Genomic DNA, 16503 nt, shown 5'->3' with positions numbered 1-16503 from the left:
GGGTCTTATTGAATCACACTGTTTTTATTCTCAGCCAACGCCAAGACATCGGCTGGAAGCAAAGTTTATATCAAAATGACCGGGATGAGGATATGATGTCAGCAAGTATCCATCTATGGGCTTTGTTTTTGTTGTCCCCATGCAGTGTAATTACTTAAAATGCGCTTTCAGGGTCGTTAAAGCTTATGTTTGAATGAATCAATTGTCTAGAAAGTTTTCTTAGGATCCATGTTCTTGGTGACTTGGTCCTTAATCTGCTGCAGATGTTCAAAATGGCAAGGGAGACTTGCGATATAAGCTTGATCAGAGTAATTTTCTCCGAAGCAGACAGTCTTTAAATGGTTCAACTAATATGGTGAAGGATCTACGGGAGAAAATCTCTGGGCCAATTCAACCCCCATATGGAGGTCAAAGAGTTGAAGTGCGGAGGTACCCTCCTCCATCTCTGAAGGCTGTCGCTGGGATGGGGGCAATGCCAGTACCAAATCCTGCTGCACCTCGCATCAACACCATACAGAAAGCTCCAATTGTGGTAGGTCTCCACAAAGCAGCTTTGTTTACTCATCATATGCTGATTTGGCAAGTAGGAACCTAGGGTGTTCGTCCTTAATGCTTTTGTATTTTAAATTAACTCACTTCAGTGTTCCACGGAGAAGTCTATGGGCTCAAAAAAAAGCAAACGTTTTGGTTTTGCTCTCTAGTAGAATGTCTTCAGCCTGATCTGAGACATACCATGCCATTTTTCTATCCGACTGTCTTCCTTCTTCACACACTGATAAGGGTGAACATGTAGTAAATGCTTCAGTGCAAACCACTCGTGTTGCATAATTTGTTTGTTCAGAGATTTCATGATTTTAGGTTCTCATTCTTTGCAGTTCTTGTTTTTTTCAAATATGTTATATCATAGTTATAATGGACTTAGCTGTCGAAGATCTTGAATGGTCAAAGAATTTGTATTAATCAATAAAAAATTCTATCTTGATAATAATAATAATTGCTATCCTAGTAACAGTAATGCAAAATTACTATCCTATAATTTTAGTATGGGTTGCTAGTGCACCTCTGGCAGATTATAGCGTATTCCAACCAATTTGGCAGTGCGCATCTTCTTTCCTTTGCTAATGTAAATGTAATTTCTGCCTTCTGCAGTCTGTGCAAGGATACAAATGATTGATCTGATTGTTAAACCTCGGTGTAGATGGTGCTAGTATACTCGATGCAGATTGTCTCATGGTAATTCCAAAGCGGCTTCATCTGCTAGGTTTGGCTGCACGTTTCCAAGCAACTGTGTGTCTGTACGCGTGCGTGCGCTTGCTCGCTCCCCTACCCAGTTTCCCAGCGTCATGTGCATGGACTATATCTGACGTGTGCTCTAAGCACACAGGACTAGCTCAAGTAGGTTGGGGAGGCTAGGGGCTAGGCAGACGATTATCAGGTTGAGTTGCAAGGGCACGTGACAAGTTGCGGTTGCTCGAGCCTGTATAAGGAGCCCAGTGGTTCAGTTTTCAGTCACGCAAGTCAGAGCAAGCTTGGCTCTTCCTTGCTGGTCTGGTTCTTGGGATGAGAGTGTTTGTCATCTCGATGTGAATTTTCCTCATTCCCATGGGGTGATGAAAGCTGACATTTGTCAGCGGTGGCAATATCATTCTTTGGGACATTACCTACTGCTAAGGTCTTGAGCCTTCGTCTCTCGCCATTGCTTCAGATCCCATTTACTATATGCAGAGTGGTTTGTTCAGCCTAAGATCAAGGAAGTGAGAAGAAGAGCAAGTAGTGCCAATCAACTTGGAGTGACTGTGAGTATGCAAGAGCTTGCCAATTTGCAAAGATATCAGTAGAGGAGACAAGAGTGTATGGTCGGACTTGATGACCAATTTGGATGCTAAACGAAGAGGATACTCAAACCGAAGAGGAACGTGGGCAATCTAAACAATTCAAAACTAGATACGGCATTCAATATTGGAGAGGGGACGTAGCACAAGATGACCAAAAGTGCCATGAAGGGGAATTGACATGCATGTGTTTGGACAAAGTACTGGGAAGCAAAATCCCACCGAACTTATGAGGCAAGAGAGAAATCCAAATTCAACTGGACTAGACACGATTAACAAATAGATAGTCGTTGTTACTGTGAGTAGAGAGTGAGTGAGAGAGAGCAAGAGAGAGTGTGAGAGCTGGAAGCTTGGAAGCTGAAAGCTTAGTTGCAATAGAAGAGAGTGAGAGTACAACACACTGAAGGAAAGATAAGGTTTTGTCCTAGTGACAAAACCTTAGTAGTCACTAACCATAGTTAGTGAACTAACTGCAGTTAGGGGGGAAAACCTCTTAAAGAGGGAAAAGTGCCCCTAACTAGCTTATTATATTACATTGGTCACTGCTGAATTTTATCTATAATTCTAACACCCCCCTGCAGTGCCAATGTCATGTACAAGGCTGATCAATCACCAAACGGATATAAGTTCAGGGCACTGCGAAATGCCTCAAACTTTTCACGTGGTAGTGCTTTGGTGAAAATATCTGCAACGTTGTCATGTGTGGACACAAAGATCATACTGATCTCTCCTGCATGCAACTTCTCTCTGACGTAGTGATAGTGAACCTCGATGTGTTTCGTGCGAGCATGAAACACTGGATTCTTTGCCACTGCAATGGCACTCTGACTATCAGTGAGAATTGGAGAGGGACCCTCCAAAGACAGATGAAGATCAGCAAATAGACGTCGCAGCCAGACACATTGAACTGTTGCTGTGAAAGCTGCCCTGTACTCAGCTTCACATGGTGAGGTAGCCACTGTAGATTGTTTCTTGCTTAGCCATGAAATGCAAGATTTACCCAAAAAGAAACAATTGCCACTAGTGGACTGCCTAGTGTCATAATCACCAGCCCAATCTGAATCACTGTAGGCATGCATCTGCAAGTCACCCCCCCTGGGAAATAGTAAGCCAAAAGACTTTGTGCCCTGCAAATAACGGAAGATGTGCTTAACTGCCTGCCAATGCATAGTTTTTGGGCTGTGCATGTACCTGCTCACCTGAGATACTGCAAACTGAATATCAGGTCTAGTGTTGCAGAGATATATGAGGCATCCAACAGCCTGGCTGTAAAGTGTGGCATCAACTGATTCTCCTGCATCATGCATTGTGAGTTTCAGCCCCGGCTCCATAGGAGTGGCTATGGACTTACACTCTTGCATGTTAAATCTGTCCAAGAGTTTCTGAACATACTTGGACTGAGACATAACAGTGCCACGTCTCTCATGAGAGAACTGGATCCCCAAATAAAAGTGAAGCAGCCCCAAATCTGACATGTCAAAGTTGGTCTGCAAATCAGCTTTGAAATCTGTAATTTTTTCTTCATTGGACCCTGTGAGCAGTAAGTCATCGACATAAAGAAGGATGACTAATATTTCCCCCCCATCCATCTTGATGTAGAGGGTGCTCTCAGTAGGACTATTGTGCAGCCCCTTGCTGGTCAAAAAGGCATGTATCTTGGCATACCATGCACGAGGGGCCTGTTTCAGCCCATATAAAGCTTTATTGAGCTTGCATACTTGAAGTGCATTCGCTGTAATTCCAAAGCCCGTAGGTGGTTTGACATACACCTCTTCCAGCAAGTCCCCATTTAAGAAGGCTGTTTTTATGTCCAACTGATGAACATTCCACTCAAAATGTGCAGCCATTGCAATTACTGATCGGATGGTGGTCATCCGGGATGTAGGAGCGAATGTCTCCTCATGATCTATGCCCTTTTTCTGAGCATAGCCCTTAGCAACCAGCCTGGCCTTATATCTGTCAATGGAGCCATCTGGCTTCCGTTTGACTTTGAATACCCATCGTGTGCCAATGGCATGTTTACCCTGTGGCAAGTCCACAACATTCCAAGTCTGATTTTTTGCAATGGACTGCAACTCATCGTGCATGGCATTCATCCAATGCACGTTATCCTTTGCCTCTTCAAATGTGGCAGGCTCCTCCTCATCAAGGAGAGTACCTGCATATGCTGATTCCACTGAATTAGCACCTTCCATGTGCCTTGCTGCACTGCGAGTCCTGCCAGGTAACGGAGCATCAAGTTTACTCTCCCTGAGAGTCTGTAACAGCCAGTTTGGGACTGTTTTTGCTGCATGTATGTCTGCAATTTCTTGCTGCACCACCTGTTCCACTGCCTGTGGAGGGGGCAAGACATCCTGTGGCGGAACTGAAGCATCTGGAGGTTGCTGTAAATTCTGATTTGGATCAGAAAAATCAGCAGAGGAACCCAAAGCAATGGGTAGCAACCCCTCAAAGACATCCTCTAAAGACGAAGGCATTTGAAATTCAGCCTGAGTGTGAGCTGAATTTTCAGAAAATATCACATCTCTACTTACTATGATTTTGCGTGTGGCAGGATTGTAGAGACGGTACCCTTTGCTTTCTGCACTGTATCCAACAAATATGCATTTGATGGCTTTATCTGACAATTTGTGCCTAAATTCAACTGGCACATGTGCATAGGCAAGGCATCCAAAGACTCGGAAGTGATCCACTGAAGGCTTCCTGTCATTCCAGACCTCAAAAGGAGTTTTTGTTTTTAAAGCCTTAGTGGGAGCCCTGTTCAAAATGTAATTGGCACACATCAAACCCTCTAGCCAGAACTTATGAGGCATGTGTTTGCTTTTCAGCATACATCTGTCCATCTCCATGAGGGTTCTATTTTTCCTCTCACCTTTGCCATTTTGCTGAGGGGTCAGCCTGACTGTGAGCTGATGCACAATACCCTTGCCCTTGAGAAAAGCATCAAATTCTGCAGATAGGTATTCCCCACCTCTATCCGTGCGTAATGTATGTATCTTGAGTCCGGTTTCATTTTCAACCATGGCTGAAAAGTGTTTAAACACCGCAGATTTCTTTTTCAGCCCATAAACCCAAGTAAAATTGGAGTAGTCATCAATAAATGTAACAAAGTAGAGATGACCACCCAACGACGGAGTCCTCATGGGACCACAGACATCACTGTGTATAAGCTGCAATTTGCGGACAGCTTTAACTGAACCATCATTCTTGAAGGGGAATCTATGCATCTTACCTAAAATGCACCCTTCACAGGCATGTGGAGGAGGTATCTCAAGAGGTGGCAATGCATCAACCATTGAAAACTTCTGAAGTGTCATCAAGCTGTTGTAATGCATGTGGCCATATCTGGCATGCCATAATTCTGCATTTTGCATGGCAGCTGTAGGGGTAGAAACTGCCAGAGCATGGGCTGCTCTTTTCTCAAAAATATCAAGCTGAAAAAGCCCACGCAGCAGAGTACCAGATAACCTTAAGGCATAGTTAGCTTCCCTGTCTCGGACAGCACATTTGTCATCCTCAAAGATGACCTGAAATCCCCCTCTGTTAAGAGTGGACACAGAAAGGAGATTTTTGGTTATGCCAGGCACATATAAGACATCTGAAAGTCTGAAAATTGAGCCATCAATGGCAGTGAACTCAACCTCTCCTGTGCCACGTACTGAATATGATGAGTTGTTGGCACAAGTGACTTTCTTACCAACGGGAGGTGGATGCAAGGAAGTAAAAAGACACTTCCTAGAAGTGATGTGCTTGGATGCACCGCTGTCAAAATACCATGTGTTCAGTGTTTTATTAACACTGAAAGCAGATGCATCTGTAGAAGAGTCAAAGCTGCAAGTCAAAAATGCATATGTATCATCACTCCAGGAGGCTGTGCTATCTCGAGCATCTGGAACAGCCAACCTAGAATCTGAAATGCAAGATAAAAAGGCATAATCCTGACCAACAAAGTTGGCTGCAGCATCCCCACTGTCAGATGCATGAGGGGCTGAATCTGAAACAGCCATACCTGAGCTGTTTTTGTTTTCTTTTGCAAGCCTTTTCCTGCATTCTGCTATGTGATGACCTGGCTTTTTGCAGTAGTGACAAAAACCCTTCTTTTTGGGCTGGCTTGCATCATTTTTAGCCTTTTGTGAAGTCTGTCCTGACCCACTGGAAGGCTGATTTACTGATGTCTTTGCCTGTCCCTTTGTTTTTGATTTAAATTTTGAGAGCATGGCTTGTTCACTTGCATGTGAAGCCAAATTTTTCCTGGTCTGCTCTTCCTGAAGCAGAAGTCCTATCAACTCATGAAAAGTGAGGGGATTTGCACCCCCCCTCAATGATAAGTTCAGCGAAGTGTGAAAACTGAGATAAGACTCAGGAAGAGAATTCAGAGTGGTTGTAATCATCTCTGAATCAGGAATAATTTCATCTATGTTTACCAATTGCTCTCTGAGATCTTGTAGCTTTGTGAGGTGGATTGACATGGAGTCATCCTCCTCCATATGTGTATTACTCAACTCTTTTTTCAAGAAAGATACCCTTGCATCATTCCGTGCTGCATACATGCTTTCCAAGATATCCCACGCTGCCCTGGAGGTCTTACACGATCGGATATGCGGAATGATAGATCTTTTCACTGAAAGAGAGATGCATGACAAAGCTAAGGCATCCCGTGAATCCCATCTCTTCTGCTCTGGAGTATTGACTGTAGCTGCACCAACAACTTGTCCTGCAGCTGCACCCTGTGCACGACCTCTTCCACCTCCTTGCTGAGGAGGGGTAGCAGGTGCAATATCTGTTGGTCGGATCTCATCCCCATCGACATAATCCCATTGATTTCGAGAAATCAGAATATTACGTACCATGAAACTCCAGAGGGAGTAGTTGGTACCATCCAACTTGTCTTCTTGTGAAAGACCACCAAACGGGAACTCATTCTGATTTTGATGGGCCATTTCTGAGAAAAAGATTAAAGCAGATACAAAGCTGAATTCCCTTACTGGGAATGAAATGCACAACTCCCAAAAAAGCACGGGCTGTAAATGCAACTTAGATTTCTGTACTTGCACTGTCAGAAATCTGTCCAAGCATCAAAAACTCTCCTAAATCTGCCAAAAGTGTTTCAAACACTCCAAGAAAGGCAGTATGAACTGAATACTCCAAAAAATGCTCTCCCAACACAAAAGCCCCAATTTGTGGCTTGAAATTGCAATCAGAAAGGGGCAAAATTACTAAAAGCCCCAAATCTGTAATTTTTGAACAAAAGCCCCAAATTTCAGACTAGATCTGCAGATTTGTCTATAAAAGCCCCAAATTTTAAACAAAATCTGCAATTTTGCTCCAGATGTAGCTCCGAAACTGCACAATGATTGCAATGTCTGCAATATACAAAATGCCCCAAATGTACTCCCAAACAACTGAACCAAACTATGGTTTTCTGCAAGATGTGCTTGCCAAAGAACACCTGTGGTTGAAGGAAACCTGTGTAACTCTGCAAATACAGATCTGCAAGTACAAAAATGCACGCAGGTCTATGAAAGGTATAGATGGTACGATACAGTACGGATTGTACGGTACAGTACGTACGGACTGTACGGCAGGTATGGAACTGACAGCGCAGGTACGGAATCAATCTGTACGGCGAATCTGTACGGACGTTGCAGCGCAGGTACGACGATCTGTACGGCGTTGTACGGTAGCTATACAAAAGCTGTACGGGGAGAAGCGATGCAGGTACGGCAATCTGTACGGTGTTGTACGGAGACTGTACGTACGTTGTACGGCGCTGCACGGAAATTGTACGGACGATGTACGGCGCTGCACAAAAACTGTACGGAGTCTTTACGGGAGCTGTACGGATGCAGTACGGAGGTTGTACGGATGCAGTACGTCAGAATTCCGTACTGTCGTACGGACTGTACGGACGAGTTGGAGCAGGCTGAAACTTGAAGCAAAGGGCTAGAACTTGAAGGGAGCAGGGAGCCCGAAGCTCTTGAACCTGCTCTGATACCAAATGTGAGTAGAGAGTGAGTGAGAGAGCAAGAGAGTGTGAGAGCTGGAAGCTTGGAAGCTGAAAGCTTAGTTGCAATAGAAGAGAGTGAGAGTACAACACACTGAAGGAAAGATAAGGTTTTGTCCTAGTGACAAAACCTTAGTAGTCACTAACCATAGTTAGTGAACTAACTGCAGTTAGGGGGAAAAACCTCTTAAAGAGGGAAAAGTGCCCCTAACTAGCTTATTATATTACATTGGTCACTGCTGAATTTTATCTATAATTCTAACACCCCCCTGCAGTGCCAATGTCATGTACAAGGCTGATCAATCACCAAACGGATATAAGTTCAGGGCACTGCGAAATGCCTCAAACTTTTCACGTGGTAGTGCTTTGGTGAAAATATCTGCAACGTTGTCATGTGTGGACACAAAGATCATACTGATCTCTCCTGCATGCAACTTCTCTCTGACGTAGTGATAGTGAACCTCGATGTGTTTCGTGCGAGCATGAAACACTGGATTCTTTGCCACTGCAATGGCACTCTGACTATCAGTGAGAATTGGAGAGGGACCCTCCAAAGACAGATGAAGATCAGCAAATAGACGTCGCAGCCAGACACATTGAACTGTTGCTGTGAAAGTTGCCCTGTACTCAGCTTCACATGGTGAGGTAGCCACTGTAGATTGTTTCTTGCTTAGCCATGAAATGCAAGATTTACCCAAAAAGAAACAATTGCCACTAGTGGACTGCCTAGTGTCATAATCACCAGCCCAATCTGAATCACTGTAGGCATGCATCTGCAAGTCACCCCCCCTGGGAAATAGTAAGCCAAAAGACTTTGTGCCCTGCAAATAACGGAAGATGTGCTTAACTGCCTGCCAATGCATAGTTTTTGGGCTGTGCATGTACCTGCTCACCTGAGATACTGCAAACTGAATATCAGGTCTAGTGTTGCAGAGATATATGAGGCATCCAACAGCCTGGCTGTAAAGTGTGGCATCAACTGATTCTCCTGCATCATGCATTGTGAGTTTCAGCCCCGGCTCCATAGGAGTGGCTATGGACTTACACTCTTGCATGTTAAATCTGTCCAAGAGTTTCTGAACATACTTGGACTGAGACATAACAGTGCCACGTCTCTCATGAGAGAACTGGATCCCCAAATAAAAGTGAAGCAGCCCCAAATCTGACATGTCAAAGTTGGTCTGCAAATCAGCTTTGAAATCTGTAATTTTTTCTTCATTGGACCCTGTGAGCAGTAAGTCATCGACATAAAGAAGGATGACTAATATTTCCCCCCCATCCATCTTGATGTAGAGGGTGCTCTCAGTAGGACTATTGTGCAGCCCCTTGCTGGTCAAAAAGGCATGTATCTTGGCATACCATGCACGAGGGGCCTGTTTCAGCCCATATAAAGCTTTATTGAGCTTGCATACTTGAAGTGCATTCGCTGTAATTCCAAAGCCCGTAGGTGGTTTGACATACACCTCTTCCAGCAAGTCCCCATTTAAGAAGGCTGTTTTTATGTCCAACTGATGAACATTCCACTCAAAATGTGCAGCCATTGCAATTACTGATCGGATGGTGGTCATCCGGGATGTAGGAGCGAATGTCTCCTCATGATCTATGCCCTTTTTCTGAGCATAGCCCTTAGCAACCAGCCTGGCCTTATATCTGTCAATGGAGCCATCTGGCTTCCGTTTGACTTTGAATACCCATCGTGTGCCAATGGCATGTTTACCCTGTGGCAAGTCCACAACATTCCAAGTCTGATTTTTTGCAATGGACTGCAACTCATCGTGCATGGCATTCATCCAATGCACGTTATCCTTTGCCTCTTCAAATGTGGCAGGCTCCTCCTCATCAAGGAGAGTACCTGCATATGCTGATTCCACTGAATTAGCACCTTCCATGTGCCTTGCTGCACTGCGAGTCCTGCCAGGTAACGGAGCATCAAGTTTACTCTCCCTGAGAGTCTGTAACAGCCAGTTTGGGACTGTTTTTGCTGCATGTATGTCTGCAATTTCTTGCTGCACCACCTGTTCCACTGCCTGTGGAGGGGGCAAGACATCCTGTGGCGGAACTGAAGCATCTGGAGGTTGCTGTAAATTCTGATTTGGATCAGAAAAATCAGCAGAGGAACCCAAAGCAATGGGTAGCAACCCCTCAAAGACATCCTCTAAAGACGAAGGCATTTGAAATTCAGCCTGAGTGTGAGCTGAATTTTCAGAAAATATCACATCTCTACTTACTATGATTTTGCGTGTGGCAGGATTGTAGAGACGGTACCCCTTGCTTTCTGCACTGTATCCAACAAATATGCATTTGATGGCTTTATCTGACAATTTGTGCCTAAATTCAACTGGCACATGTGCATAGGCAAGGCATCCAAAGACTCGGAAGTGATCCACTGAAGGCTTCCTGTCATTCCAGACCTCAAAAGGAGTTTTTGTTTTTAAAGCCTTAGTGGGAGCCCTGTTCAAAATGTAATTGGCACACATCAAACCCTCTAGCCAGAACTTATGAGGCATGTGTTTGCTTTTCAGCATACATCTGTCCATCTCCATGAGGGTTCTATTTTTCCTCTCACCTTTGCCATTTTGCTGAGGGGTCAGCCTGACTGTGAGCTGATGCACAATACCCTTGCCCTTGAGAAAAGCATCAAATTCTGCAGATAGGTATTCCCCACCTCTATCCGTGCGTAATGTATGTATCTTGAGTCCGGTTTCATTTTCAACCATGGCTGAAAAGTGTTTAAACACCGCAGATTTCTTTTTCAGCCCATAAACCCAAGTAAAATTGGAGTAGTCATCAATAAATGTAACAAAGTAGAGATGACCACCCAACGACGGAGTCCTCATGGGACCACAGACATCACTGTGTATAAGCTGCAATTTGCGGACAGCTTTAACTGAACCATCATTCTTGAAGGGGAATCTATGCATCTTACCTAAAATGCACCCTTCACAGGCATGTGGAGGAGGTATCTCAAGAGGTGGCAATGCATCAACCATTGAAAACTTCTGAAGTGTCATCAAGCTGTTGTAATGCATGTGGCCATATCTGGCATGCCATAATTCTGCATTTTGCATGGCAGCTGTAGGGGTAGAAACTGCCAGAGCATGGGCTGCTCTTTTCTAAAAAATATCAAGCTGAAAAAGCCCACGCAGCAGAGTACCAGATAACCTTAAGGCATAGTTAGCTTCCCTGTCTCGGACAGCACATTTGTCATCCTCAAAGATGACCTGAAATCCCCCTCTGTTAAGAGTGGACACAGAAAGGAGATTTTTGGTTATGCCAGGCACATATAAGACATCTGAAAGTCTGAAAATTGAGCCATCAATGGCAGTGAACTCAACCTCTCCTGTGCCACGTACTGAATATGATGAGTTGTTGGCACAAGTGACTTTCTTACCAACGGGAGGTGGATGCAAGGAAGTAAAAAGACACTTCCTAGAAGTGATGTGCTTGGATGCACCGCTGTCAAAATACCATGTGTTCAGTGTTTTATTAACACTGAAAGCAGATGCATCTGTAGAAGAGTCAAAGCTGCAAGTCAAAAATGCATATGTATCATCACTCCAGGAGGCTGTGCTATCTCGAGCATCTGGAACAGCCAACCTAGAATCTGAAATGCAAGATAAAAAGGCATAATCCTGACCAACAAAGTTGGCTGCAGCATCCCCACTGTCAGATGCATGAGGGGCTGAATCTGAAACAGCCATACCTGAGCTGTTTTTGTTTTCTTTTGCAAGCCTTTTCCTGCATTCTGCTATGTGATGACCTGGCTTTTTGCAGTAGTGACAAAAACCCTTCTTTTTGGGCTGGCTTGCATCATTTTTAGCCTTTTGTGAAGTCTGTCCTGACCCACTGGAAGGCTGATTTACTGATGTCTTTGCCTGTCCCTTTGTTTTTGATTTAAATTTTGAGAGCATGGCTTGTTCACTTGCATGTGAAGCCAAATTTTTCCTGGTCTGCTCTTCCTGAAGCAGAAGTCCTATCAACTCATGAAAAGTGAGGGGATTTGCACCCCCCCTCAATGATAAGTTCAGCGAAGTGTGAAAACTGAGATAAGACTCAGGAAGAGAATTCAGAGTGGTTGTAATCATCTCTGAATCAGGAATAATTTCATCTATGTTTACCAATTGCTCTCTGAGATCTTGTAGCTTTGTGAGGTGGATTGACATGGAGTCATCCTCCTCCATATGTGTATTACTCAACTCTTTTTTCAAGAAAGATACCCTTGCATCATTCCGTGCTGCATACATGCTTTCCAAGATATCCCACGCTGCCCTGGAGGTCTTACACGATCGGATATGCGGAATGATAGATCTTTTCACTGAAAGAGAGATGCATGACAAAGCTAAGGCATCCCGTGAATCCCATCTCTTCTGCTCTGGAGTATTGACTGTAGCTGCACCAACAACTTGTCCTGCAGCTGCACCCTGTGCACGACCTCTTCCACCTCCTTGCTGAGGAGGGGTAGCAGGTGCAATATCTGTTGGTCGGATCTCATCCCCATCGACATAATCCCATTGATTTCGAGAAATCAGAATATTACGTACCATGAAACTCCAGAGGGAGTAGTTGGTACCATCCAACTTGTCTTCTTGTGAAAGACCACCAAACGGGAACTCATTCTGATTTTGATGGGCCATTTCTGAGAAAAAGATTAAAGCAGATACAAAGCTGAATTCCCTTACTGGGAATGAAATGCACAACTCCCAAAAAAGCACGGGCTGTAAATGCAACTTAGATTTCTGTACTTGCACTGTCAGAAATCTGTCCAAGCATCAAAAACTCTCCTAAATCTGCCAAAAGTGTTTCAAACACTCCAAGAAAGGCAGTATGAACTGAATACTCCAAAAAATGCTCTCCCAACACAAAAGCCCCAATTTGTGGCTTGAAATTGCAATCAGAAAGGGGCAAAATTACTAAAAGCCCCAAATCTGTAATTTTTGAACAAAAGCCCCAAATTTCAGACTAGATCTGCAGATTTGTCTATAAAAGCCCCAAATTTTAAACAAAATCTGCAATTTTGCTCCAGATGTAGCTCCGAAACTGCACAATGATTGCAATGTCTGCAATATACAAAATGCCCCAAATGTACTCCCAAACAACTGAACCAAACTATGGTTTTCTGCAAGATGTGCTTGCCAAAGAACACCTGTGGTTGAAGGAAACCTGTGTAACTCTGCAAATACAGATCTGCAAGTACAAAAATGCACGCAGGTCTATGAAAGGTATAGATGGTACGATACAGTACGGATTGTACGGTACAGTACGTACGGACTGTACGGCAGGTATGGAACTGACAGCGCAGGTACGGAATCAATCTGTACGGCGAATCTGTACGGACGTTGCAGCGCAAGTACGACGATCTGTACGGCGTTGTACGGTAGCTATACAAAAGCTGTACGGGGAGAAGCGATGCAGGTACGGCAATCTGTACGGTGTTGTACGGAGACTGTACGTACGTTGTACGGCGCTGCACGGAAATTGTACGGACGATGTACGGCGCTGCACAAAAACTGTACGGAGTCTTTACGGGAGCTGTACGGATGCAGTACGGAGGTTGTACGGATGCAGTACGTCAGAATTCCGTACTGTCGTACGGACTGTACGGACGAGTTGGAGCAGGCTGAAACTTGAAGCAAAGGGCTAGAACTTGAAGGGAGCAGGGAGCCCGAAGCTCTTGAACCTGCTCTGATACCAAATGTGAGTAGAGAGTGAGTGAGAGAGCAAGAGAGTGTGAGAGCTGGAAGCTTGGAAGCTGAAAGCTTAGTTGCAATAGAAGAGAGTGAGAGTACAACACACTGAAGGAAAGATAAGGTTTTGTCCTAGTGACAAAACCTTAGTAGTCACTAACCATAGTTAGTGAACTAACTGCAGTTAGGGGGAAAAACCTCTTAAAGAGGGAAAAGTGCCCCTAACTAGCTTATTATATTACATTGGTCACTGCTGAATTTTATCTATAATTCTAACACCCCCCTGCAGTGCCAATGTCATGTACAAGGCTGATCAATCACCAAACGGATATAAGTTCAGGGCACTGCGAAATGCCTCAAACTTTTCACGTGGTAGTGCTTTGGTGAAAATATCTGCAACGTTGTCATGTGTGGACACAAAGATCATACTGATCTCTCCTGCATGCAACTTCTCTCTGACGTAGTGATAGTGAACCTCGATGTGTTTCGTGCGAGCATGAAACACTGGATTCTTTGCCACTGCAATGGCACTCTGACTATCAGTGAGAATTGGAGAGGGACCCTCCAAAGACAGATGAAGATCAGCAAATAGACGTCGCAGCCAGACACATTGAACTGTTGCTGTGAAAGCTGCCCTGTACTCAGCTTCACATGGTGAGGTAGCCACTGTAGATTGTTTCTTGCTTAGCCATGAAATGCAAGATTTACCCAAAAAGAAACAATTGCCACTAGTGGACTGCCTAGTGTCATAATCACCAGCCCAATCTGAATCACTGTAGGCATGCATCTGCAAGTCACCCCCCCTGGGAAATAGTAAGCCAAAAGACTTTGTGCCCTGCAAATAACGGAAGATGTGCTTAACTGCCTGCCAATGCATAGTTTTTGGGCTGTGCATGTACCTGCTCACCTGAGATACTGCAAACTGAATATCAGGTCTAGTGTTGCAGAGATATATGAGGCATCCAACAGCCTGGCTGTAAAGTGTGGCATCAACTGATTCTCCTGCATCATGCATTGTGAGTTTCAGCCCCGGCTCCATAGGAGTGGCTATGGACTTACACTCTTGCATGTTAAATCTGTCCAAGAGTTTCTGAACATACTTGGACTGAGACATAACAGTGCCACGTCTCTCATGAGAGAACTGGATCCCCAAATAAAAGTGAAGCAGCCCCAAATCTGACATGTCAAAGTTGGTCTGCAAATCAGCTTTGAAATCTGTAATTTTTTCTTCATTGGACCCTGTGAGCAGTAAGTCATCGACATAAAGAAGGATGACTAATATTTCCCCCCCATCCATCTTGATGTAGAGGGTGCTCTCAGTAGGACTATTGTGCAGCCCCTTGCTGGTCAAAAAGGCATGTATCTTGGCATACCATGCACGAGGGGCCTGTTTCAGCCCATATAAAGCTTTATTGAGCTTGCATACTTGAAGTGCATTCGCTGTAATTCCAAAGCCCGTAGGTGGTTTGACATACACCTCTTCCAGCAAGTCCCCATTTAAGAAGGCTGTTTTTATGTCCAACTGATGAACATTCCACTCAAAATGTGCAGCCATTGCAATTACTGATCGGATGGTGGTCATCCGGGATGTAGGAGCGAATGTCTCCTCATGATCTATGCCCTTTTTCTGAGCATAGCCCTTAGCAACCAGCCTGGCCTTATATCTGTCAATGGAGCCATCTGGCTTCCGTTTGACTTTGAATACCCATCGTGTGCCAATGGCATGTTTACCCTGTGGCAAGTCCACAACATTCCAAGTCTGATTTTTTGCAATGGACTGCAACTCATCGTGCATGGCATTCATCCAATGCACGTTATCCTTTGCCTCTTCAAATGTGGCAGGCTCCTCCTCATCAAGGAGAGTACCTGCATATGCTGATTCCACTGAATTAGCACCTTCCATGTGCCTTGCTGCACTGCGAGTCCTGCCAGGTAACGGAGCATCAAGTTTACTCTCCCTGAGAGTCTGTAACAGCCAGTTTGGGACTGTTTTTGCTGCATGTATGTCTGCAATTTCTTGCTGCACCACCTGTTCCACTGCCTGTGGAGGGGGCAAGACATCCTGTGGCGGAACTGAAGCATCTGGAGGTTGCTGTAAATTCTGATTTGGATCAGAAAAATCAGCAGAGGAACCCAAAGCAATGGGTAGCAACCCCTCAAAGACATCCTCTAAAGACGAAGGCATTTGAAATTCAGCCTGAGTGTGAGCTGAATTTTCAGAAAATATCACATCTCTACTTACTATGATTTTGCGTGTGGCAGGATTGTAGAGACGGTACCCCTTGCTTTCTGCACTGTATCCAACAAACATGCATTTGATGGCTTTATCTGACAATTTGTGCCTAAATTCAACTGGCACATGTGCATAGGCAAGGCATCCAAAGACTCGGAAGTGATCCACTGAAGGCTTCCTGTCATTCCAGACCTCAAAAGGAGTTTTTGTTTTTAAAGCCTTAGTGGGAGCCCTGTTCAAAATGTAATTGGCACACATCAAACCCTCTAGCCAGAACTTATGAGGCATGTGTTTGCTTTTCAGCATACATCTGTCCATCTCCATGAGGGTTCTATTTTTCCTCTCACCTTTGCCATTTTGCTGAGGGGTCAGCCTGACTGTGAGCTGATGCACAATACCCTTGCCCTTGAGAAAAGCATCAAATTCTGCAGATAGGTATTCCCCACCTCTATCCGTGCGTAATGTATGTATCTTGAGTCCGGTTTCATTTTCAACCATGGCTGAAAAGTGTTTAAACACCGCAGATTTCTTTTTCAGCCCATAAACCCAAGTAAAATTGGAGTAGTCATCAATAAATGTAACAAAGTAGAGATGACCACCCAACGACGGAGTCCTCATGGGACCACAGACATCACTGTGTATAAGCTGCAATTTGCGGACAGCTTTAACTGAACCATCATTCTTGAAGGGGAATCTATGCATCTTACCTAAAATGCACCCTTCACAGGCATGTGGAGGAGGTATCTCAAG

At 44.5% G+C, this 16503-nt stretch overlaps 1 protein-coding gene across 1 annotated transcript in view; it reads left to right on the top strand.

The window, feature by feature from the left end:
• Positions 1–16503, top strand: part of LOC147896262 (uncharacterized) — an 89857-nt gene that overhangs the window by 30876 nt on the left and 42478 nt on the right. Inside the window, exons 3-4 of the mRNA XM_087383092.1 lie at positions 35–105; positions 264–532. Of these exons, the coding sequence (XP_087239218.1) occupies positions 35–105; positions 264–532 (340 nt within the window). The remainder of the gene's footprint in view (positions 1–34; positions 106–263; positions 533–16503) is intronic.

The sequence above is a fragment of the Dipteris shenzhenensis genome, chromosome 12 (assembly GCF_047967505.1).
Source record: "Dipteris shenzhenensis isolate YYH24624 ecotype China chromosome 12, Dip_SZ_1.0, whole genome shotgun sequence".
Lineage (NCBI taxonomy): Eukaryota > Viridiplantae > Streptophyta > Polypodiopsida > Gleicheniales > Dipteridaceae > Dipteris > Dipteris shenzhenensis.
This window is presented reverse-complemented; position numbering and strand designations above follow the sequence as displayed.